The sequence below is a fragment of the Ailuropoda melanoleuca genome, chromosome 4 (genome assembly GCF_002007445.2).
Source record: "Ailuropoda melanoleuca isolate Jingjing chromosome 4, ASM200744v2, whole genome shotgun sequence".
In the NCBI taxonomy this organism is placed as follows: Eukaryota; Metazoa; Chordata; class Mammalia; order Carnivora; family Ursidae; genus Ailuropoda; species Ailuropoda melanoleuca.
This window is the reverse complement of record NC_048221.1, coordinates 12688761-12711628: the sequence shown is the minus strand read 5'-3', so window position 1 is coordinate 12711628 and position 22868 is coordinate 12688761. Positions and strand designations below refer to the sequence as shown.

The following is a 22868-nucleotide window of genomic DNA, read 5'->3' as shown; positions in this document are numbered from 1 at the left end:
CTGAAGAGGCATTTCTCCAAAGAAGATACATAAACGACCAACAAGCACACGAAAAGATGTTCGGCGTCATTAGAAAAGATGTTCGGTGTCATTAGGGAAATGCAAAGCAAAAGTCCGGTGAGATCCCACTTCACAGCCGGTAGCATGTCTATAATCAAAACCCAGCACATAATAAGTGTCAGCAGGGAAATGAAGAACGAGGAACCCTCCAGCATTGCTGGGGGGAAGGCAAAAGGGTGCAGTTGCTGGGGTTCCTCGAGAAGTTAAATAGATAATGACCATAATTACCTGCAATTCCACTCCTAGGTTATAAACCCAAAAGAAATAGGGACTCATATACAATACAATACAAATAACTGTGTGTACGTGTTCACGGCAGCACTATTCACAACAGCTAAAAGGTGGAAAAAACCCAAATGCCCCTCAACAGACAAATGCATAAACCAAATGTGGTCCAGCCATCCAGTGGAATGCTATTCAGCCGTTAAAAGGAATAAAGAGCTCTTACACGGTACACCATGGATGAACCCCAAAAACATTAGGCTCAGTGAAAGAAACTGGACACAGAGAGTCACATAGTGTCTGGCTCCATTTATATAAAATGTCCAGAACAGGCAGATCCGGAGACAGAAAACAAATCAGTGGTTGCCAGGGCTGCGGGAGGGGGCGTGGGGAATGGCTGCTAATGGGGAATGGGGTCTCCTTTGGGGATGATGAAAATGTTTGGGAACTAGACAGACATGCTGTTTGCGCAACACTGTGTATGTACTAAATGCCACTGAATTGTTCACTTCAGAATGGGTTATGTCTTGTAAATCTCACCTCAATGTTTAAAATTAAAAATAAATAAATAATAACAAAAAACGGGTCATGGAAAGAACAAAGCCCAACAGCAAAAGACAGGAGTGCCTGCTTAAGCGGGGCCCCCAAAAGGTCCTCGCTCAGGAGCGACATTCCTGCATAGCTTTGGAAGAAGGCTGAGCCGTGGGGAAATCGCAGCCAACTGCAAGGTCCACAGGTAAGAGACCAAATATCAGAGTGAATTGTCTAGAAATTCGTTCAATCTTCCTTTTTTTTTTTTTAACAATGAAATGGGTGCGTAGGGCAGTGGGTGGTTGTAGGGGTCGCTTTAATGAGTTTAGGGGCTTGTGGGGCTCCCTGGATCCGGCCACCAAGCCCTTTTGGCTCTTGAGGCCGCCTCCGTCCCTTCTTTGCCCCGCCCCGCGCCGGCCCCGCCCGGCCAGGACCTGGAGGCCGGGAGGGGGCGCCCTCAGGGTCCCCGGAGGGAGGAGAAAACACTTTGTCCCAAGTTTTCGCGGAGCTTCCTCATCCCCACCGCGATCCGCACACCAATCCCTCTACGGCCCCCCAACTTTCAGATACCCCTTGCGGTCCCGCCCCCTTCGGAACTCCTGGGGGCCCTTGGACGCCTGCCCAATTCCCCTGCCCAGTTAAAATCTCTTTTATCCCTCGACCGCTTCCCGCCACCCCGGCCCGCAGACCCCCGTCATGGCCCGGTCGTACGGCGGCCGGGTACTGGCCGCGATGACCCTGCTGGGCATCCCGGCGGCCGTGCTGGCGGCGCTGGGAGCGCAGCTGCTGTTCCAGCTGCAGGCTGGCCGTGCAGAGCTGCGGGGACTGCGCGCCGACGGGCTCGGCCCGGAACTGGGCGCCGGCCCCGGGATGCCCGAGGACGCGGCTGGGGCGCTGCTGCCGCTGGCCGCCGCGCTCGCCGCGCTCGCCCTGGTGTTGGGCCTCACCTGCCTTCTGCTCGCCGTCCTCTGCGGCCACCTGGGCGCCGAGCTGGCGAGGGGGCCCGGCCCCGGCAGGTAGGACAGGTCCCTCCGCCCCGAAGCCCGGCTGGGGACTGGGAGAGCTCAGGCGAGCCGCAGCCCCTCTCAGGGCCTCAGGTTGGGGGAGAGCTTCCTCCTTCCCTCCTCCTTTCTTCTATCCCATCCTCCCTTCCTCCCCTCTCTCCATTCCTCACTCCCTCTATCATCTCTCCCTCCCTCCGACTGCTGCGCCCCCCATTTTACAGAGGTGGAACTGCGGTCAGAGAGACCCAGGGTGGGCTGGCCCCGGTGTTGATGGCGCTTGTCATTGAGGGAACCCTAAGCTCTGCGTGCTTCTCGCGATCTGTGGACTAGACCAGTGAAAGCCCGAGACCCCTGCCCCTGCGCGGCTGGGGTTGCTACCTCCCTTTGTAACTGCGCCTCCCACGGGGGAGGCTGATCTCTCGAGGCTGCCGGGTTTGGAAGAGGGTGGAAGAGATTTGAACTTGCTTCTGGTAGAGCCAGAGCCAGTGCTCTGGCCCTGGGTGGGGTTCCTTCCTCAGGCACCTGGCTCAGGAACATGGGCACCAGGGAGGCAGGTGTGAGGGGGCAGGGAATGCAGAGAGGAAACTTCCCAGTGTTTCCTTCCAGGATGCTGGGGGAGGGGAGCCAGAATCAGGCTCCAGGATTCCATGGATTTGAACCGATGGCAGCTTTGACCACCGGAGTAGATCCCACCTAAAGTGTGTACTACCCATTCCACAGCTCAGGGGTGCTGAAGTGCACTCATGTGTCAGTCAACAAATATGTGTTGGGTGCCTGCAGGGGACTGAGCCCAGCACCACGAGTAGAGGACACAGCAGAAACCAGGCAGATCCACACCTGCCCTCCTGGGGTAGACAATAGAGACAAGACAATAACCTCAAGTAGGATAAATGCTGGGAAAGGAAGAAAATGGGGTGATGCCACAGAAGAGGACAGGGTGGGGTTTGAGATGGGACCATCAGTGGAAGCTTGAGTGGAGACTTGAAGGAGGAAAGGAGGCAGAAGCTCTAGAGGACTGTGATCCAGGAAGGGGAACACCACGTGCAAAGGCCCTGGGGCAGGAATGAGCCTAGGGTGTTAGAGGGAGGTCGAGGTGATTGGGGTGGCTGGAGGGAGACATGAGGGAGATAAGGACAGGGAAATCAGGAACTGGACCGTGTAGGGCTTCTTGTGCTGTGGTGGAGACTTCGGGGCTTACTCTGCCTGAGACAGTTGTGAGAAAGGAGGGGCATGATCTGACTTCAGTCTGGAATAACCCCCTTCAGTCGCTGTGGAAAGAAAGGGGCCAGGAGGGTAGGTGGTGGGGAGACCAGGGAGGAGGCCACTTCATTTGTACCAGTGGGAAGTGAGTGATTATGGAAGCTCTCAGAGCCTCTGTTTTCTAAGCCTCCAAGAGTGGGGGAGGGAGAGGAGCACTTGGCATGGTGCCAGGCTCAAAACTAAGTCCTCAATCAGTCTCAGCTCTTGGGAATCTCCTTTTCTATCATCTCTGATAACAAGTCACCCCTGGTTTCTTCATTTCCCAAATAAGCTTATGGTCTGTGAAATAATGGAAGTCAGGTGTCTAGCAAGTGTCTGTGTGTAATAGCTGCTTCATGAGTGTTGGATGTTCAAGGGGACTGATGTATATGGATGGGTCATAGGAGAGGGGGAAAGGACGGTGGATGGATGAGTGGTGAATGAGGGATGGATGAATGGACAGATGGAGAGCTGGTTGGATCGATGGATGGTGAATGGGAGATGGACGATGGGTGAAGGATGAATGGATGGATGGGTGGGTAGATGGGTGGTGAATGGCAAATGGATGGATGGATGGATGGATGGATGGATGGATGGGTAGATGGGTGGTGAATGGCAAATGGATGGATGGATGGATGGATGGTAGCTGTTTAAATAAGTGGTTGGGTGGATTAATAGGGCCTGGTTAAATGGATGGATGGCTTTATGGTTGGATAATCCATGGGGATGGGTAGATGGTAAATGGTAGTTACACCATCCACAAGGATGGAAGAGTGTGCAGATAGATAGAGACATGGATGGATGGATGGATGGATGGATGGATGGATGGATGGATGGTTGGGTCCTCACATAGACCTCAGGTCCCCCAAAGCTGGGCCACTCTCCCTCCCTCTCCTCCCTGGCCTTCCCTCACCAGCTCCACCCCCTGAGCCCATTTTCTTCATCCCCCCCACCCCCAGGTCTGACTGGTTTCTCCATGACTGCCGCCTCCTCAGACACGTGGCCCTTGGCCTTTTCTGCTGTGGGGTCTCTGTCTACTTAGCAGGTGCGTGCTGGGGGATGGAATTTGGGGTGTAGAGCCCTGGGCTGGGGTGGCCAGGGGTATGGCCCCATAACTGAAGTCAGCTCCAGAGCCAGTCTGCCCATGTTCGACTCCCAGCTCTGACACTTTCTTGCTTTGGGACCTGGGGCAGATTCCCTTTGTGTCCCAGTTTCCTCAGCGGTACAGTGGGGATGTACACTTCCCTGCCTTCTAGAATTGCTGAGGGGATTCTGAGTTAATCCCCATGAAAGCCCATGAATGGCATCCGACCCCAGTGATCTTCAGAATATTTTTGATTCTTCAGCTTCCTACATTTGGTTTGAACAAAATTGTCATGTCCTTGGTGGTTTTCTGGAGATAGTGCTTCACAGGTTGGCCTCACTGAAAAGCTGTGTGGTTACAAATATCAGAACCTCCACGTCAAGAATGGCTTAGGTTAAAAAAAATGCTTTATAAACCAGAAATGAAGTAGTAAATCCCCAAAACATGAATCAGAACAAAAACCAATCAAGTGGGTTCCAGAAGGACACAACCTCCGGTGTTTCCTTCCCTGATTTGTAATAACTTTTCTTAGATCAACGTTCTCTCACCCACACTTGCCGGTAAAGGAACCAAATCATCAAGTTTCTTTAAAGAGACTCCTCACACCTTATATTTTGTTCTAATCTTGAAAAAATGTGTTAATGGTGCTGCAGACTCAGGGCAGAATCATACATAGACCACCGGCACCAAAATATTCAGATGAATTTAAAAACAAGGGGTTTGCTATTGCTGTCTTTTTTTCCTCCCATTCCTACAACAGAAAAATAGAAGTTTAGAAGATATATTGAAATTATTTATTTGTGAAATGTGAGCCTAGGGTTCATTCTGGGAATAGAAGGGTACATATGTGGGTATATAAAGTGCTGGGAACTCTGCATAACTTTTGCTGTTTGACTTAATAAAATGCTCCAGCTGTGAGGGGTTTTTTTGTTTTGTTTTTTAAAAGAGAGTGGATGAGGTGATGTATGTATCTGTCAAGATCGGGGGTGGTTGGCCTCAGGTGCAGCTGGATCTAGGGGCTCGACAAGGTAATCAGAAATGCCTCTTGCTTCACCTCTTCACCGGCTATCCCCTGAGAAAGATGCCTGTATCTGTAAGCGCTTTCAACACAATGCCTACAACCTTGAGCCTTTACCCAGGCTGGCAAAAAAAAAAAAAAAAAAAAATGTTGGAGACTAGGAGAATAAGATATTATCATTCTAATACACAAGAAAACTCACAAAGAAAAAAAAAAGGTAACTATGTCAGCCTCATTAAGTGTTAAATTAAGAACTTGTTCAGCTCCCATTTAGATTCCTTTTGAGGTTAGATGACCTCACTCAGCAAGAATTCCCGAGCACATCCAGCCAATCATCCAATCATCCATTCGTTGCTAGCCAGCGCCAAAAGAATAATTAAAAAACCTTTCAAAAGCGTTTAGAGCAAAAAAAGTCCTCGACCACACTTTAATATGTCAAACATGATGCAGTGTGGCATCTTAAAAGCAAGAGTACAGAGCCAGAGAAAGCATAAAAACAGCCGGCAAAGTGCCAAGAAGGCTTCCATCCCACTCTGGGTTTCTCCTCGACCAATTCCCCTGCTGCTGCAGTAAGAAAATCCCTCCCTACCCATAGCCCAGTCCAAAGTCCCAGGTCTGGCTCTGATTGGCTGGGCTTGGGTCATGTGATAGCCTTGCACCAATCACTACAACCAGGGGAAACAATGCTCTGATTGGCCAAGCCTAGTACCGTACACATCAATGACGTCAGAGAGGTGGGTCACTGCCCCCACATTAGCGATCAGGGTGAGGGTAGGGACTGGACCGGTGGTTCTTGATGGGAAAAGATGCTGCTGATCCAGGGGACATTTGGCAATATTTGGAGACATTTTTGGTTGTCATGACAGGGAAGGGGGAGAATGCTACTGCCCCTAGTGGGTAGAAACTGCTAGATATCTTACAATGCACAAGACAGTCCTCGTCAAAAAGAATGGTGCCTACGGGGCGCTGGGCAAGTCAACAGAAAACCAGTACAGATCGGTCCTCAGGGTCAGGTCACCAACCATCCTGCTCAGACCAGCAAACGGAGGCCAGAGAGGGGCTGTGATTCACTGAAAGTTAATCACGGGATTCGGGAAGCCTGAGATCCAGGTTGTTTTAGTTGTCGTCATGTATGCATAACATAAAATTTACCACTTTACGGTAAAACGCTGTGATGATGGTGTGAGAGGATTAGACAGTTAAGCTATGTGCCTATCACGTACGAGTTTCTGTGACCGCCTTCTGTTTGGGGGAGTTCCCCCAGGGCTTGGGGAGCAAACGTTTGTGGACCAAGTAAATGAGAGCCATTTCTTTCCCCAGCACTGTCCATCTATGCCCTGCTGCTCTTTGAGATCGAGACAGGTGCAGCAGCCGCCTCCATCCTTGGAGTGGGTGCTCTGGTCCTGGTGGCGGTGCTGACCCACACTCTGCTCCGAGCTGCCCAGGCCACCCGCCGTGGCCTCCATGAACTATCCCCACCGCACTTTGAAGACGACCCTGTCCGCCATGCTGAAGTCTCCAAGGCCAGCCCCGGGGCTGAGCCCCAGCAGGGTACCCACCACCAGACCCCCTATTCATCCTTCCCAGAACCTGGGGACCCCCTCAGACCCATGGTCACTGCTACAGCACCTGCAGCCATGGGGGGAGGCCGGGATAGCAGCCTGCCTTTATCCCGCATGCACCGGACACTGTTGGCTGGCAGGGGGCACCGGGAAGGGGTCACCCACGAGATGCGCAGCATGCTGGGCCACCGGCCAGGGGGCTCAGGGAAGGACTCCACACTGGTGTGAACCCAGAGATCTGGCATAGAGATCTGGTGTCAGACAGCAGGAAGAGGACTCTGTAAAGATAAGTCCAGGCTCAGCCACAGTAGCAGTATGACTTGATTTCTCAGCATCCCTGGCTTGTGTCCTCAAGGTGGCTTCATGGCACAAATTGGCTGCCAGGGCTCCAGCTTTCGCCTCCTCTCAGAGGGAAAGGCAGAGGCTGGGGTGGGGGGGGAGGAGGGCAGCATCTTCTGGAAATCTTCCTGGGAGGCCGTGGGACCCTCCTGCTTATATCTCACTGCGAGAACAGAGTCACATGTCCACATCTCTGGGCAGGGGAGGCTGGGAAGTGTAGCTTTCCAGATGTTAAAGGCATGAGGGGAGGGTTGGGCTTAAACAGTGGTTCTCTAAATGTCTTCATCCGTTTTACAGATGAGGAAACCGAGGTCCAGAGAGAGGCAGTGACTCACCAGGAGTCCCGTGGCCAGTACTGAGCATCAGAGTCAGGATTCCAACCAGGGTTCTGTAACCCCCATGCTGCTGACAGTGCAAGTCTCAGACTCTGCGACTTCTTCTGGGCTGTGAGCATTTGAAATCTGTGTGCTGAGCTCAGAGCAGCCCAGAGCCACAGGTGCACCCAGGGCTGGACCCAGCCTTCTGGCTGTGAGCCCCTGGCTGGGGTCTTCACTGCTCTGCATCTCAATTTCCTTGTCTATAAAATGGGACAGAAGCAGTTCCCCCTCCTAGGGCTCCTGTGAGACTCGGTGTAAGCCTACCAGGTGCCTGTGCACAGGAGGTCCTCAATGCGTGTCAGCCTGTGCTGTCGCCAGTCGGGGCCCCTGGTCACAGGAAAAGGTGGGTTAATGGCCACTTTCTGGGGCTCATGAAACTGCCAAGGCTTAGAGTAGATAACTCAAAGCCCTCGGGATCTCCAGAGGCCCTGGCCCTACTCCCATCCCGCACGACCCTCAAATAAACTCTAACCCTCGCTATCTCCTTTGTCAGTTGAACCACTTCCAAACATGCTGTGTGGTCAAGCCCAGGCCCAGGATAATGGATGGGGTGAGAGGAGTGGGGTGGGGAGGCAGAAGTGGGGGACAAGGGTATGCTCCTTGTAGACCCTAGTTGGGGACCCATGTCCCACAAATCTTCATGCATATCAATTTCACTGGGAGTGGGGATGCCTGGCCTCCACCCTCACTCCAAATGGACAGATGTCTCCAGAATTCTCCCAGCCTGTCCCTTCCTGGGCCACACAGAGACTCTGAGGCCCAGGGACAGGAGACGGCTCGGCCACAAAGTGGCTTAAAGCCCCCCTAGGACCCTTTCCAACGGACAGAGAGGTGACAGCGCTCAGCAGGGGCGGGGGCTGGTCCCCCAAGTCTGACCTTGGCAGGGACCCCGCTGACCTGATACACCCAGACCCGAATGGCCCACCCACTCTGACTCCAGCTGCCTCCTCCCAGAGTCCCCGGGAAGCTGCACAGACCTTCTTGCTAGTGCAGTGGAGTGAAGAGAGAACACATGAACGAACCACATGGCTCCTGACACATGGGGCACCCAGTAAGCATGGGTTCTCGGGGAGCATAATAAACATCAATGAAAAAGATCAAATAAGAATAAATGTCGGAGCACCTGGCTAGCTCAATTGGTCAAGCGTGTGACTCTTGATTTCAGGGTCAGGAGTTCAAACTCCACCTTGGGCGTAGAACTTACTTTAAAAATAAATAAATAAATAAATAAATAAATAAATAAATAAATAAATAAATAAATAAATGTATATCACATCTTTATCACATGCCTGGTTCTGCAGGCACTTGCCAGGCACTTTCCTGGCCTCCGTTAATCTTTGGGGAAACCCCACTTCCAGATGGGGAAACTGAGGCCCAGGAAGTGAGGCCACATGGTGGTGATGGCTGGAACCTCGTTACCCCATCACAGAGGGCTCCAAGACAGAGCAAGCGCCTGAGAAACCCTGGGAATTGCCATTTCTGAGAATCCCCTGGAACAGGGCAGGTCCCTGGGACTCTGGGGTGTGGGAGAGGAGAACAAGGAGGAAGGACTATGTCTGTCTGCCAGCAAGCAGCACCTCATCTCCTGGACTGGTCCGGGGAACCGGAAGCTGGACCCCTCAGCCTCATCCCCAGGGCTAGGACTAGGGTACAGGTGCAAAATTGGAGACCTTAAAGAATTGAAAACAGATATTCAAACAAATTCTTCTACAAGCATGTTCATGCAGCACTAGTCATAACTGCCAAAAGGTGGAACAACCCAAATGTCCATCAACAGATAAGGGGATAAAAAATGTGATCAAGCTACACAATGGAATATTATTCAGCCATGAAAAGGGACAAAGCACTGACCCACACTACATATGGATGAAACTCAAAGACATCATGACGAGTGAAAGAAGTCACACACAAAAGGGCCACATAGTGTGTGATTCCACTTCCAGAACAGGCAGATCCATAGAGATGAAGCAGGTTATCAGGGGCCAGGGGCTGGGGGAGTGGGATGGGGAGTGATTGCTCATGAGGACAGGGTTTCCTTTCCGGGTGATAGAAATGTTCTGGAACTAGACAGGAGTAATGTTTGCACAACATTGTCAGTGCATAAATGCTACTGAATTGTGCACTTTAAAATGGTGAATTCTGTGTTATGTGAATTTCACCTCAATCAAGATAAATTGAAGGAGGCTCTCACTCTCAGGCTCCTGCAGGTGCAGGTGGGCCCTTGAACAAAAGTGAGCTCCTTAAATGTTGCGCCCCTCGAGCTCGCTAGCCTTATCCACGTCTGACCCCTGCTCATCCCCCTGGGGCCCAGAACAGGAGCCCTGAAAACCATGCAGAGTTCCAGCTTGGAAGTCCGGCTGGGAGTGCTGCCCATAGCCTGGCCGAAACCTGCCCCCCTCCCCTGTCTTGCCAGCTCTGCTCTGGAAGGGGTGCCAAGCGCCCTCATATCTCAGCCAGAATCAGGTGAGAGGGGACGAGGCTGGTCCTGGGGCTGGAGCCAAATGCTCAGGTCACTCTGTGTCCTCCAGGAGCTGGGACAGACCTGGCTCAGGGAACAGTCATGCGACCTGCCACTTTAGTTTCCTTTATAAAGTAAGATAACCTCTTCCAGTCCACCAAACACAGCTATGAGGACCAAATCAGAAAGGATATCAATGTCTCCATTAATTCCATGGGCCATGCAAAAACCGGCAGCTGTGGGCATCCTGGTGTGATTGGAGAGTGGACAATATCTCTCAAAGATGTTGCCTTGGATTGGGATCATCAGAAAAAGACCTTGAGACAATTTGGGGGATGTGGTTTGTTGATGTGGGAGGTTACCCCAGGAAGCCCCAGAGCCCTTCAGGGACACCAATGAGTAGACAGTACCATGGGCAATGGGGGCTCCATGCTGTTGGAGACCTCTGGGAGACAGTATAGAGCACACACAGCAAAGTGGTCCCAAAACAGGGGCTCGGGGCCTGGGGTGTTTATCCTCTGACCCCCATCAGGTATTGGCTGAGAGCTGCTTCTAGTGCGATTAACCTCTCACACTTCTGGTCTTCCCGGTGCACCAGCTGGGCACACTCCTGTGGCCAAAGGAGGCCCCAGGCAGGGTTGGAGGTATTTGCTGTGAATGACATTCATCAGGGAGAGATGAACATGGAGGGGGTGAATGGGAGTGAGGCACAGAGAGCATCTGCTCCAGCTGTGTTGCATTTTTGCAACAGCAGGCATAGTGGGGGATACTGAAAGCCCTTAACCACACTACACCTGGTTGAGAAGAGCTACTGAGTTTTGGATGCCCACCATGGGCCAAATACCCTGCCTCACTCACACAAGCATCGCCATTGTTGTCCCCTTGATACAACTGGTGTCTCTTCTTTAGTTCTGCACATACAATCTACTGGAAGTGGCAGAATGGAGCTGGGGTCCTCTGTGCTGGTGACATTTAGAATGGAAGGCCAGATGCCACTTTGAAGGAAATTGCTCAGCACAACAAGGGGTATATTCCCCCCCACACACACCCCAGAAAACACTTTATGAACACACTTCAGTATATATCTTAGGTGAAATAATAATTTTGAAAAGACCTCATGAGCTCTCCATCTCAGGACAGTTATAGGTACAGTACAAATTTGACCTTAGGCTCAGAAGACCACCCGAGATGCAAAACGGAGTTGATTAGGATAAATGGAGCAAGAATCACATAAATACCACCTGAAAATCCAGCACATTTTCTTTCCCGACTTCAATATCCTTTGTGTTTGTATCTGTTAGCTCTTGCTGCATAACAAATCATCCCCCAAAGTTAGCCACTCAAAACAACACACATTTATTATCTGCCAGTTTCTGTGGGTCAGGAATCTGGGCATGGCTCAACTGAATCTTCCCCTTCAGACTGCTGTCCGGGTTCAGTGGGGGGTGGGATCTGCTTCCAAGCTCACTTCATGGTTGTTGGCAGGCGTCCGTTCCCTAATTCCCTACAAGCTGTGGAACTGAGGGCCTAGTTTCTTTCTGGCTGTTGGTAAGAGGCTGCCCTCAGTTCCATGACCCACAGGCCTCTTTACAAGCTGGTATGCTTCCGCAAAGCCAGCAAGGGAGTCTGCAACCAGGCAGAAGTCACTGTCTTAGAACCTAATCAGGGAAGCGACACCCCATCACCCCATGCTGGTTAGAAGTGAGTCGCTAAGTCCAGCCCAGACCCAAGGGAGGGGATTACAGGGGCCTGAACAGCAGGACGCCAGGGTCTTTGGGGACCATCTCAGAAGCTACCTCATGCCTCATAAGTTCGCTTCAGGCTCTGCCCAAAGACAAATAAAAAGAGCAGGTGGATAAGCAAAATGAGAAAGGGGTGATTTCCATACAGCACAAATCAGCTGTTTTCAGCTAGGATCTCTACACCAGCAAGTGTGTGCAGAACAGCTAAGGAGTTCAAACTCTGGCAAGACAAGTGGCCATAATTAACACAATTGACATTGCCGAGTGTTGGTGAAGACATGGAGTCACTGGAACTCTCATTCATTGTGGGCGGGAGAGTAAATTGGTACAACAGTCTTGGAAATCTGCTCAGCTGTATCTGCGAAAGCTGAACATAGGCCTCACCTACCACCCACAATCTCCACTCGGGGCATTTACACAACAGGAACGAGTGCATGTTCCTCAAAAGACATGTACAAGACCAAAAAAAAAAAGACACGTACAAGAGAACTCAGGGTAGTTTTGCTCATGGACGGGAGACAACCCAGACATTTATCAACAGGTGAACAGATTGGTACATCCATGCAATGGACTCAGAAATTAAAAAGAAGGAATTACTCATACAGGCAACAGCCTAGAGAAATGTCACGGACATAATATTGAACAGAATTAGCCAGACTCAGAAGAGAACTCGCTAGGGCATTACACTTCTATCACGTTCGAGAGCGGGCAGAACGAATGATGAAGTAGAACCCAGTAGCTGTAGGGGCTTGAAGGGGGGTGGCAAGGGGATGCTTGAATCTGGCCCAGGTGGGTGCTCTGACCTAGGGGTGGAGAGTGCAATAGGGGCCACAGCTGGGCTCAGCAACATTTGAATACAGGAAGCGTGGATTTTGCACTGGCAGGAACCACTGGGGTTTGCATCCCCATGCACCTGCTCGGACTTTGCACTCCAGAAACCGTTCAGCTGGCAAGGCCTTTCAGAGCCGGAAAGTGTTTCTGCAAGTCAGTAGAGCAGTCGAGGGACGCGCGCATTCTCCCTCGAAGCTGCACTGAGGTAAGGCGCATAGAGATTCCCATTGTAAAGAAGAAGAAACTGAGGTATAGAGAGGTTAAGTCACTGCTCAGAGTCATCAGCAAGTGAGCAGTGGAGCTGGGACCTCATCTCGCCCTGTGACACCTGTCTCAGGTGGGAGCAAGCCAAAGGAAAGAAGGATAAAGCTTTGGCTCCCTCCTCTGTAGCCCAGGATGGCGTAATCTCAGCCATGGCAGTCAGGATTGATGTGGCCCAAGTCGGGTGGGTGGGTGGGCTCCAAGGTGACTCTCCCACACTTCCCGAGGCTGTCCTCAGGCCCCGTGGGGCTCAGAGGGTTGGGATTTTGCAGGGTCACTGGCCTAGCACAGCTAGTCCAGTCAGATGCGGGGCCCGGACAGCTCATCTGGGGTCCCCTGGTCACCCGCGGATGCCCTGGAAAGCGATCCAGAGCTGGTTTCAGGGTGGCCACAAAGGTGACCAGGGAGAACAAACAGCCTTTGCTTCCCAGCCAGATCAGATTCCACGGCCGGCGCCAGAGCAGCCCGGGCGGGACCCGGCAGGTGCCGGCTATGCCCAGAGAGGGGAGATGTGGGGAGATGTCTCAGCACCAAAGGCCTCATTTTCCCAAGGCAGCTGAGCTACACAGGGCAGGGGACACATTTTGCACAATCTGCCCTTGCCCCCCCCCGCCCCCCCCCGACAGCTTGCTGTCTCTCACCTCAGACTCCCAGGACAGGGCCATTTCTGCTTCCCTCAGACCCCAGAGCAGGACAGGATCTCCCCCCTCAGGCCCCCCAGACAGTGCTGTTAGATACAAGTGCCCAGGTGGGTGGTACACACCTTCCAGGGCCCAGTTTGGGGCACGTTCTGGCCAATGATCTGTGAGCAGAGCTCTGACGGAGCACCTCCAGGCCAGGGCATTTTCCTGACAGGGCAAGAGCTTCCTGAGTCGGCCCCCTGCTGTCACGGCGAGATGGTGGCAGCCCCTTCAGGCAGGTCTCGGGGACTGTGACCCGAAGAGGCTGTTGCATGGTACGAATGAAAAAGAAGCCTTAGTCTTTCTAAGCCACAGAGATCTGGGAATGTTCCTGACTACAGCAGAACTCGGGCCACCCTGACGCTACGGGGGCCTAGGGAGGACAGAGCAGAAAAGGAAAAAGCGCGGGCCTGGGAGAAAAGGGGTGTGAGTCTGGGGTCATTAATTTACCAATTGGCCCACCCCATTATTCACAGATCCCGTATTTGTGAGTTCCACTGGCTGAGATTTATTTGCAACCCCCAAACCAATACTTGCAGCACTTTGTGGTCATTCAAGGACATGCACAGAGCAGGGGGAAATGTGAATCACCAAGACACACGGTCCTCGGTGGTGGGATGCGGTGACGCTCCGCCATCTTGCTTCAGCTGGGACTGTGAACAGGAGACCTTTTTATGGTCTATCTAGTGGCACGTTTTTCACATTTTGGTGCTTTTTCGTTGTCAATTTTGCTATTTAAAAAGGTCTCCAGGGGTGCCTGGGTGGCTCAGTCAGTTGAGCGCCTGCCTTTGGCTCAGGTCACGGTCTCAGGGTCCTGGGATTGAGCCCCACGTTCGGCTCCCTGCTCTGTGGGGGGTCTGCTTCTCCCTCTACCCTCTCTGCCCCTCTTCCCCGGTGATGCTCTCTCTCTCACTTGCTCTCTCTCAAGTAAATAGATAAGATCTTAAAAAAAAAAAAGTTGGGGTGCCTGGGTGGTGCAGTCATTAAGTGTCTGCCTTCAGCTCAGGGTGTGACCCCTGTGTTCTGGGATCGAGCCCCACATCAGGCTCCTCCGCTATGAGCCTGCTTCTTCCTCTCCCACTCCCCCTGCTTGTGTTCCCTCTCTTGCTGGCTGTCTCTCTCTCTGTCAAATAAATAAAAAATCTTAAAAAAAAAAAAAAAAAAAAAAAGAGGTCTCCAAGCATAGTGCTAGTGTCCCCAAATGCAAGAAGGCTGGGATGTGCCTCCTGGAGAAAACACGTGTTAGATGAGCTTTGTTCGGGCATGAGTTATAGCGTGGATGGCCGGGGGTTCAATGTTAACCAATCAGCAGTATGGATTAAACAAGGTGTCTTGAAACACACACAAAACAAGGTCACGTATTGACTGCTTGACAAAAATGTAACCGCAGGCTTGCAGGAACCTACCTCTGTATTCGCTGTGGAATCCAGTATTCCCTAACTCCGTTTTCACTGCAACGTTATAGAACGTAACTACTGTGAATAATGAGAATTGATTGAATGTATCTATCACACACCAGAGAAAAAAGACACATAGAACAGATTGAAGGTGAAGAGAGTAGGCTCTAGATGCAAATCTCAGCTGTGAGGGTGACTGGGTGGTTTGGTTGGTTAAGCGTCTGCCTTCGGCTCAGGTCATGACCTCAGGGTCCTGGGATCGAGCCCTGCACCCAGCTCTGTGCTCAAGGGGAGTCTCCTTGCCTCTTGCCCCTCCCCCTGCTCATGCTTGTTCTCTCTCTCTCTCAAATAAATAACATCTTCTAAAAAAAGAACATCTCAGCTGTGATCTTAGCTGCCCCTGCCTCAGTTTCCCTATCTGTAAGATGTGCAAAACCAGGGCTTCCTACTGGGGCATGGGAACACCAAATGGGATCCATCAGGCGCTAGGGATGTGATCCCCATGATCTAAGTATAACTGAAACTATTATTCCTGCTATGCGTGCTAACGGAGGGGCGGACCGGGAATTCTCTGTGATCTACAAGCCCGCTCAGTCACTCGCTGAGCCAGTTTCCCCCTCTACAGAATATTCTGGGAGTGGCAACCGTGCTGCCTCCCCTCCCCAATTTCGCTTACTGGGTGGACATCGGCCCCCTGGCTCGTGCTGGGTGTGCGTGGCAAAGACTGCGAGCCACAGAGGACCCGCAGCCAGGATCGGGACTCCAGACGGTGGGCACACAGTCATGTTTATTGCCAGGAGGACGCCCACGTGGCCTCCAGGCATCAGAGAGTTTTGACACAAATGACTTGAAGGCACTGGTTTCCGTCCAGCCCCCACCCCTGCCCTGCAGGGCCCAGGGGGCGAGAGATCCCATCACCAGTCCTGCTCCTTCTCCAGGGCTGTGGCTCCGCTGGGTGGCTGAGGGCCTAGAACGCCCTGCATCACCAAGGTTCCCAAGATGCTGTGGGGCGGGGTGGCTGCTGGTCCCGGGGTGTCAGGGCTGTCGGACAGAGGGCTCTTCCCTGGGGCTGACCAAGAGCTACGAGACGCTGGGGGGCAGGCGTGCGGCTGCAGTCTTCTCCACCACGAAGCCATAGTTATACTGCGGGGGGCAAGGAGAACACAGAGTGAGTGAGGGGCCATAGCAGTGCCTGAGGAATGGTGAGGGGGTGAAGACAATTAGGGGCTTAGTGAGCGCCAGCCCTCGGGAGATGGGGTGTGGCCGGGGGAGACTGGTCCTCCACACCCCATCCTGGGCCCTGTACCCACCTCCTCCTCGATATCCGCCAGCGACTTGATGGTCAGATCGGCAAAGGCAGAGAAGCCCTGGTGGGCAGAGGCAGCGGGTCAGTCTTGGGTGGGGACCCTAACCTAGAGCCCCGTTCCCTCATCCTCAAGGAAGGCCTCCCTCAATATTTGCCTGAACATCCCCTCGTCCTTCCAGCCACAGCCTCTTGCCACCAGTATCCAGCTGTCCCTCCTGATTCCCCATTCTGGGACTAAGACCCTCCGGCTTCCGGCCTCCTCCAACCCAGGAACATGGGCCTCTGTGCTGGGGCACTGGGTACATGGATGACCCTCTCTCCCTCTCTGCATCCTGACCCCTAAAAAGGCAACTGGCAGGGGCAGACCCAAGCTGCCCCAACAGAGACTCACCAGGGGGCCACAGCTCTTGCCCTCGAAGCGGGGGTGCAGTGTGAAGGGAACACCATCCATGGCTGAGGAAAGGAGGTTAAGGGTAGGGGCTGAGACACAGGGAGCTTGCAGCCTGCCTGCGGTCCAGCCCCAACCAGAGAGGCTCAGCCCCAAATCCCTGGCTCTCCCCGGTCTCTGCAAAAACTGGGGAGGCCCAGGCCTGGTTCCAACCCTGGCCCCACCCCTTCCTGGCTATCCCACCTTGAGCCAGTCTCGCCCCACCCCAGTGCCTCAGTTTCTTTCTCGGCACTCACCTGAGATGCCATAGAGGTTGGAGGCCTCATAGATGGAGTCGCTCCTCCGCAGAGTAGACGCCCGAGAGCCTAACCTGGACAGGGTCCGCTCTGGAAAGCCACCCTTGCTGGTGGAGGCAGGACAGCACAGGTGAGGCCTAATTCCCCCCACGGCCGCCCCATTCCCAAGCCTGAGGACTCACCTGGGCTGGGCAGGTGGGTCCAGGGAGAGGCCCCGCATGTCCTGGCTGAGAGCTCGGGGCTTGGGTACCGGCCTTGGGGCCTTGGCCTTCTTGCACCAAATGGCAAAGCCCCCCATGTCCCTAGAAGGAGAGAGAAGTAGGGAGGTTCTGGTCCAAGAGGATGATAACAGCCCTTTGGGGGATTTGCATCCTGTCTTAGCCCGCACCCTGAGCAACATCCGAATTAATACTGCTGGGTCTGATCGTGGTACTGTGTGCTCCAGACTCATCAACTCACTCCTCATAAGAGCCCTACAGGACTGATACAATTAGCCCTGTTTGAACCTGTGGAAATGGAGGCACAGGGAAGTGACAGAAGGCACAGGAGGCCTCAGGAGAGTCGTTGAGGGTCAGCAGGGCAGATACGGGAGCTGGCAGGCAAAGGAGGTCAGAGGCTGGGGGTGGCCCTACCCTACTCGCAGGTATCCAGGCACCGTCTTGGTCTTCCCGCTCAGCCGGACATCGAACACAGCCATGTCTGCAGCCCCCAGGGGCACCAGCTTCACACACATGCGTTTCTTCTTGGACACAGAGGCCTCTGGGGGCGGGGGGGAGGCAAGGGAGTGAGAAGAGGGAAGAAGCAGCGAAGGGGGCCCAAAGATGGCTAGTGGATGACGCTTGCCAGGGCGCTGTTTAAGGCAGCTCCCTGGATAGCTTTAGGTCAATGGTTAAATCATGAGTGGTTTAGCCAGAGGAGGGGACTCCATGTAGCCTTTAGGAGCTACACTGGGGCAGGCTTATCTTTGGTGACATGGAGAAGCATTCATGGGGTGACCCTGGGCACCTACAGCAAGGGTGGGCAGCTGTGGAATCAGACAGAACTGAATGCCCCTCCTGGCCCTGCAAACCTCACTTTTCCTTAGTCCTCCAATCCAGGGGTCAGCAAACTCCAGCCCATGAGCCAAAAGACATCCAAAATCTGCTTTTGCAGGGCTTATGAGCTAAGAATGTTTTTCAGGGTTTTAAAGGACTGGCGGGGCGGGGGGGGGGGGGGGGGGGGGAGGTAAGGCCACGACACTATCTGGCCCACAAAGCCTAAAATATTTACTATCTGGACCTGTACAGAAAAAGTCTGCCAACTCCAACATCAATAGATATACCCTGAGAGTCAAATACACAGGACAAGGCACACTGAGAGGCAGGGAGAGCCAGGTGGTTGGAAAGCAGGGCGGTCAGGCCTGGGAGGGCAGCACCAGGGCTACAGGCGCCAGAGGAGAGGGATGGGGAGAGCTAAGCAGAGACCTGAGGGAGAACCAAGTATTAGCTAGCTGGAAGAGTGGCGGAAGGGTGCTCCAGGCAGAGGAAACAGTGTGTGCAAAAGCCTGGAAAGGAAAAGGCTTGGAAATGGCCCGTGGTTCGGCTTGGCTACGATGTAAGATGTAGCAGGAACAGTAATAAAACAGGTCACAACTCTTACTCTAGGTCAGAGGCTGTGCCAATGGCACATTTTTATGCAGGGCAGGGCATGCGGCCCCGCCCCAGAACAGGGCTCGGCTCCACAGCCAGCCTTGTCATCACCCAGTGCATCGAGTGGGGCGGTCGAGGCTCGGAAAACAAGCACCTGTCGTCTCTCCACCCCTCCCTGGTCCTGCCCACAGGGTCCCGAACGCGGCCCCCCCACCCCACCCCCAGCCTCGGACGCGGGCCTCACTGGAGTCCAGGGGGTCGCTGACCGGGGAAAAGCCCGGTGGGAGGGGGCTCTTGTCCACCAGGACCTGGATATCGGCCACCACATTCTCCTGCGGATTCTGAGGGGGAGGAAGGGGAGGACACAGCGACAGTCACGCTGCAGCCGGGACAGCGCGCCTGGCGTAGGACCCCGCAAAAGGACAGGGGAGTGGGCGGACCCCGGGGATGCCGACGGAGGGCGCCCCTTACCTCTAGGCTGCCCAAAGAACTGAGGCACAGAAAGTAGCCAGACTTCTGCGCGAAGCTCTTGCCGAAGCTTGCCGGCGCCCCTTCCACGGTGCAGGAGATCTACGGGGTGGACGCGAGTCAGCGCCAGGCTCCTACCCCGACACGACCGCCTCTGCCCCTTCTAATCCCCGGGCCCCCGACGTCGCTCACCGCACTGAATCCCCGCGGCGGAGGCCCCGAGGCCGACGACCAGGCCAGGCCAGTCAGCGGCGCCGTGTCGGTCCCGGGTCCTGGATCCATCCTCCCAGCCAAGAGCCGAAGGCGGGTACGGCCTCGGAACTCCGAGCCGCCGACCCGCGGCCGAGTTCGGGTAGGAGTCTGAACTACAAATCCCAGACGACCGTATGGAAGGCCGAGGTCAAAAGAGCCGTTTGCGCGTGCCCGGAAGATAGCCGGCCAATCGTGTGGGAAAGTGAGGCCACGCCCCCGTGCGTCGCGCAGGCGCGCCTGTGAGCGACGTTTACCGAAAATTGTGTCGCTCCCTTCTCACCCCGAGCGATTTCAGATATCCCAGTTCTGCGCCCTTAGTCTTGGCTTGCCCCAAACCAGAACTACACTCCCCAGAATCCCTTGCGGCACCAGCCTCTCCAGAGACACGCCTGGACTTTCAGGGGAGAAATGTGGAAAAGCGCAATTCTAGTTCTAGGAAGTCATCCTAGAGGAAACTTTCAGGGATTATGCAGCAATTAGTTAAAATAACAAAAAATACGGACCACCGTGAGCCATGAAAAATTGTGTAATTTGAGGATTTGTTCATGTTACTGGTGGGAGACTGCGTTGTGTGCGTGGAGGTCTCGGTTCTTGGATTCTCCATGCAAGATTTACCCGAGAATCCGCGCTTAAGTGAAGACAGCCAGAAGGAAGGTAGCAAGCACAAAGCAGTCTATTAAGAACCGCACACTCTGGAGGCCGCACACTCTGGAGGTGGGAGAGGGGGCAGGCCCGGAGATGGCAATTGACCTGAGGCTAGGGGTGTCTTTATAAGCACAGCTGTGGTGGTCGGCTCCCGAGGTTACTAATCATCTAAAGGACTCCTCCTACCGGTTGGGAGGGGGAGTTTTGGCCCTACGGGAAGTGTCAGGATCATCTTCCACAGTGGGGTGGAGGTGGGGGTGGAAACCACACTGTAAATATACTATAATGAACCTAGTCACCCTGGGGCTAAGATTGGAGAGAAGACCACAGGGTCTGCACCTGTGGTTCTTGGTGGACTAGCCTTCTGCCACAAAGCCACAAGGAAAGCCCTCAGGCTTCTAATGTGTGACCTATTTATCACCGCCCTTGCCTCCAGCTCAGGTCTAACTCACCGCCTGCTCCCTCATTCCCAGACACAATTAATTTTTTTTCAGTGAGATATAAAGTTCTTAATATGAATGCTTTTACACCCCTCAGGGGAAAATATGAAAAATTAGGGAACAGAGTAGTATCTACTCTTCTATGTCTCTCCATTTTCTGCAATATCATGGATTGGCCCGTGGTTTGGCTTTTATTCAACCTGTGAGCTAAAAATGGTTTTTTATGTGTAAATGATTGAAAAGGGGAAAACAATCAAAAGGGTACTTGGTGGGGCGCCTGGGTGGCACAGCGGTTAAGCCTCTGCCTTCAGCTCAGGGCGTGATCCCGGCGTTATGGGATCGAGCCCCACATCAGGCTCTTCCGCTATGAGCCTGCTTCTTCCTCTCCCACTCCCCCTGCTTGTGTTCCCTCTCTCGCTGGCTGTCTCTCTCTCTGTCGAATAAATAAAAATAAAATCCTTAAAAAAAAAAAGGAAATCCAAATTTACTAAAATTATTTAAAAAAAAAAGGGTACTTGGTGACATAAGAAAAGTATATGACATTCAAATGTCAATGCCTGTAAGATGCCACAGGACGCATGGGTGGCTCCGTTGGTTAAGCGTCTGCCTTTGGCTCAGATCGTGATACCGAGGTCCTGGGATGGAGTTCCACATCGGGCTCCTTGCTCAGCAGGGAGCCTGCTTCTCCCTCTGCCTGCTGCTCTCCCTGCTTGTGCTTTCTCTTTCTCTCTCTGACAAATGGAAGGAAGGAAGGAAGGGAGGGAGGGAGGGAGGGAGGGAGGGAGGAAGGAAGGAAGGAAGGAAGGAAGGAAAGAAAAGAAACAAATGTCCTGGAAAAGATGGCACGAAAAGGAGAAGGGTTTCCATTAGCATGGATTTGGCTTGCTTGGTAGCTGTCTGGCTGCACTGGAGGCAGATACCACAGCAGCAATCTAAGCACATATGAGGCAAAACACAGATTGGGATAATGACTCCCAAAATAAGTAACCACTTTTTCCACCAGGACTCCCATGATCCAAACCACTCATTTATTAAGTCCCTTAGGCTGGGGGTGGGATCATTCAGGGCATTGACTTGTGTCCTCATGTGCTTTAATAAAGATGATACATTAGCAGACTCATCAGGTGTGAACACACAACATTCTGCTTGGATAATGGCATAAATACCTCCTTACAAGGCAGTCATAATGTCCAAGTCCATCCTAATCTGGTGGACAGCTTTTCTCATTAGCGACGTTTCAGGGTTTAGTAGGACAAGCTTTGCTGGCTATCATTTAGGGCTTTACTGGGTGAACTTAGTAAGGGCATCTGTGCATGCTACAACTTCCTCCAGGCCAATGGAGGGAACAAACATGGAGGCCAAGTGATCATACCAGTGGAAAACAACGCACCCATCTGGCCTTGAGGAGGGGGAGATTGGCAACTTTTGTTACCGTGGAGCAGAGTTCTGGGAGAACCTAGGGTGTAGAGGCCCAACCACCCAGGTGGAAGCCAAGCCAAAGATTTGAGCCACGCGATCATTGGGTCCCATTTGGATTTACGTTACAGTGACGTCCATCCCATATCCCTGTGTACTTGAGTTGATTCTGTTTAGAGTGGTTTTTTGGTTTGGTTTTGTTTTCTGTTTGCCATGTTGAGGTACATGAGTGCTCAACTCTCTATAACCCAGGGTAAGCCACAGGAACCCATCCCAAATCTGAGTGAAGCCACCTATGGCTCTGATAGTGGTATTTTTAGGACATTTGGATGGGCTGCCTGTTTCATTCAATCAACAGAAAAAGAATACCCAATGCCCAATGTTATTGAGAGATGTGCCACAGGACAGATTTCTGGATCAGCATTGCTAATACCAGCTGAATTGAGAGGACCTGTCCTAGCTTGTGCTCTCTTAATGTACTGCTCGAGTGCCTTCTGCTCCCCTCCCCGGAGGAGTGGTACCCACTCTAGCAATCCTGACAAGCTAAAGAGGGGCGGCTGCCCGCATACCCACCAGGGTGGATCGACTCCTTTGCCGGGCACACAAGTGGGCCGTCTGTAGAAGGGTATTTCCCGCAGGTGCCCATCCCGCGAGCGGACACCCCAGGGGCAGCAGAAGTCTAAGGCCAGAAAGACAGGTATGTAGTAAAAACTTGTATGGGGAAGCCTTGTTAATGCGGGGCAGCTTTAGGAACCTGGCCAGGTCGTGCATGCGGGACCGGACCTGTTGGCCAGGGAGGCAGCGCTGTCAGGCATGAGGAAATGGGACTAGGGGCCGGACGTGCTCGGGATCCCTGTCTTTTCCCCTCTTTCAGTGGTGTGTGTTCCATTCCAGGTATAGTGGGTTGCCACAGATCTGGCTTAACAGCAGGACAACAGGATCCTGGTGGAGATTGAAATTTCCCCCTCACCCATCGCGGCGGGATGTCCCATTGTAAATTCCAGTAGATAATGCCTCTCCCAGGCGGGATGGGGCTTGTGTCCTCAGCAGCGCAGTGCATACCACAGTGAGAGTCAGGGCAGCCACTATCTCCAGAGACCCCAACCACCTTTTCGGAAGTGGGTGCTCTGGCAGGGGTGCCCAGACTGGCAGATGGGGTGGTTGGTTGATCATTCAAATGCATTAAGCCTGTGACAGTCCCTTGGTCCACCCAGCCAAGGTGGC

The 22868-nt window shown here is 53.2% G+C and overlaps 2 protein-coding genes across 3 annotated transcripts; one reads left to right on the top strand and one right to left on the bottom strand.

Moving 5' to 3' along the window:
- The first annotated feature begins 1341 nt into the window (after positions 1-1341).
- On the top strand, positions 1342-8550 carry TMEM221 (transmembrane protein 221). 2 transcript variants are annotated; one of them, XM_034657238.1, is made up of 4 exons: positions 1342-1829; positions 4016-4101; positions 6479-6709; positions 7357-8550. In XM_034657238.1, the coding sequence occupies exons 1-4, from the start codon at positions 1510-1512 to the stop codon at positions 7416-7418; spliced, it is 699 nt and encodes a 232-aa protein (XP_034513129.1). In that variant the 5' UTR covers positions 1342-1509; the 3' UTR covers positions 7419-8550. The 2 variants fall into 2 exon arrangements, with proteins under 2 accessions (XP_034513129.1, XP_034513128.1); XM_034657237.1 differs by lacking the exon at positions 7357-8550 and having other exon boundaries at positions 6479-7135.
- A 7024-nt stretch (positions 8551-15574) lies between these two features.
- MVB12A (multivesicular body subunit 12A) lies at positions 15575-19294 on the bottom strand. Its single transcript, XM_002912719.4, has 9 exons — positions 19084-19294; positions 18895-18993; positions 18668-18764; positions 17428-17554; positions 16978-17097; positions 16796-16902; positions 16503-16564; positions 16116-16172; positions 15575-15948 (listed from the first exon to the last, which is right to left on the bottom strand). The coding sequence occupies exons 1-9, from the start codon at positions 19171-19173 to the stop codon at positions 15886-15888; spliced, it is 822 nt and encodes a 273-aa protein (XP_002912765.1). The 5' UTR covers positions 19174-19294; the 3' UTR covers positions 15575-15885.
- Between the last annotated feature and the right edge of the window lie 3574 nt (positions 19295-22868).

Bases quoted from the DNA above. Each gene is read 5' to 3' on its own strand.
- TMEM221 (XM_034657237.1), top strand. From the start codon at position 1,510: ATGGCCCGGTCGTACGGCGGCCGGGTACTGGCCGCGATGACCCTGCTG. The intron at 1,830-4,015 runs GTAGGACAGGTC...CCCCACCCCCAG, and splicing joins AGGGGGCCCGGCCCCGGCAG to GTCTGACTGGTTTCTCCATG. The intron at 4,102-6,478 runs GTGCGTGCTGGG...TTCTTTCCCCAG, and splicing joins GGTCTCTGTCTACTTAGCAG to CACTGTCCATCTATGCCCTG.
- MVB12A (XM_002912719.4), bottom strand. From the start codon at position 19,173: ATGGATCCAGGACCCGGGACCGACACGGCGCCGCTGACTGGCCTGGCC. The intron at 17,098-17,427 runs GTAGGGCCACCC...CTCTCCTTCTAG, and splicing joins CCTGGATACCTGCGAGTAGG to GGACATGGGGGGCTTTGCCA. The intron at 16,565-16,795 runs GTGAGTGCCGAG...TCCTTTCCTCAG, and splicing joins CAACCTCTATGGCATCTCAG to CCATGGATGGTGTTCCCTTC.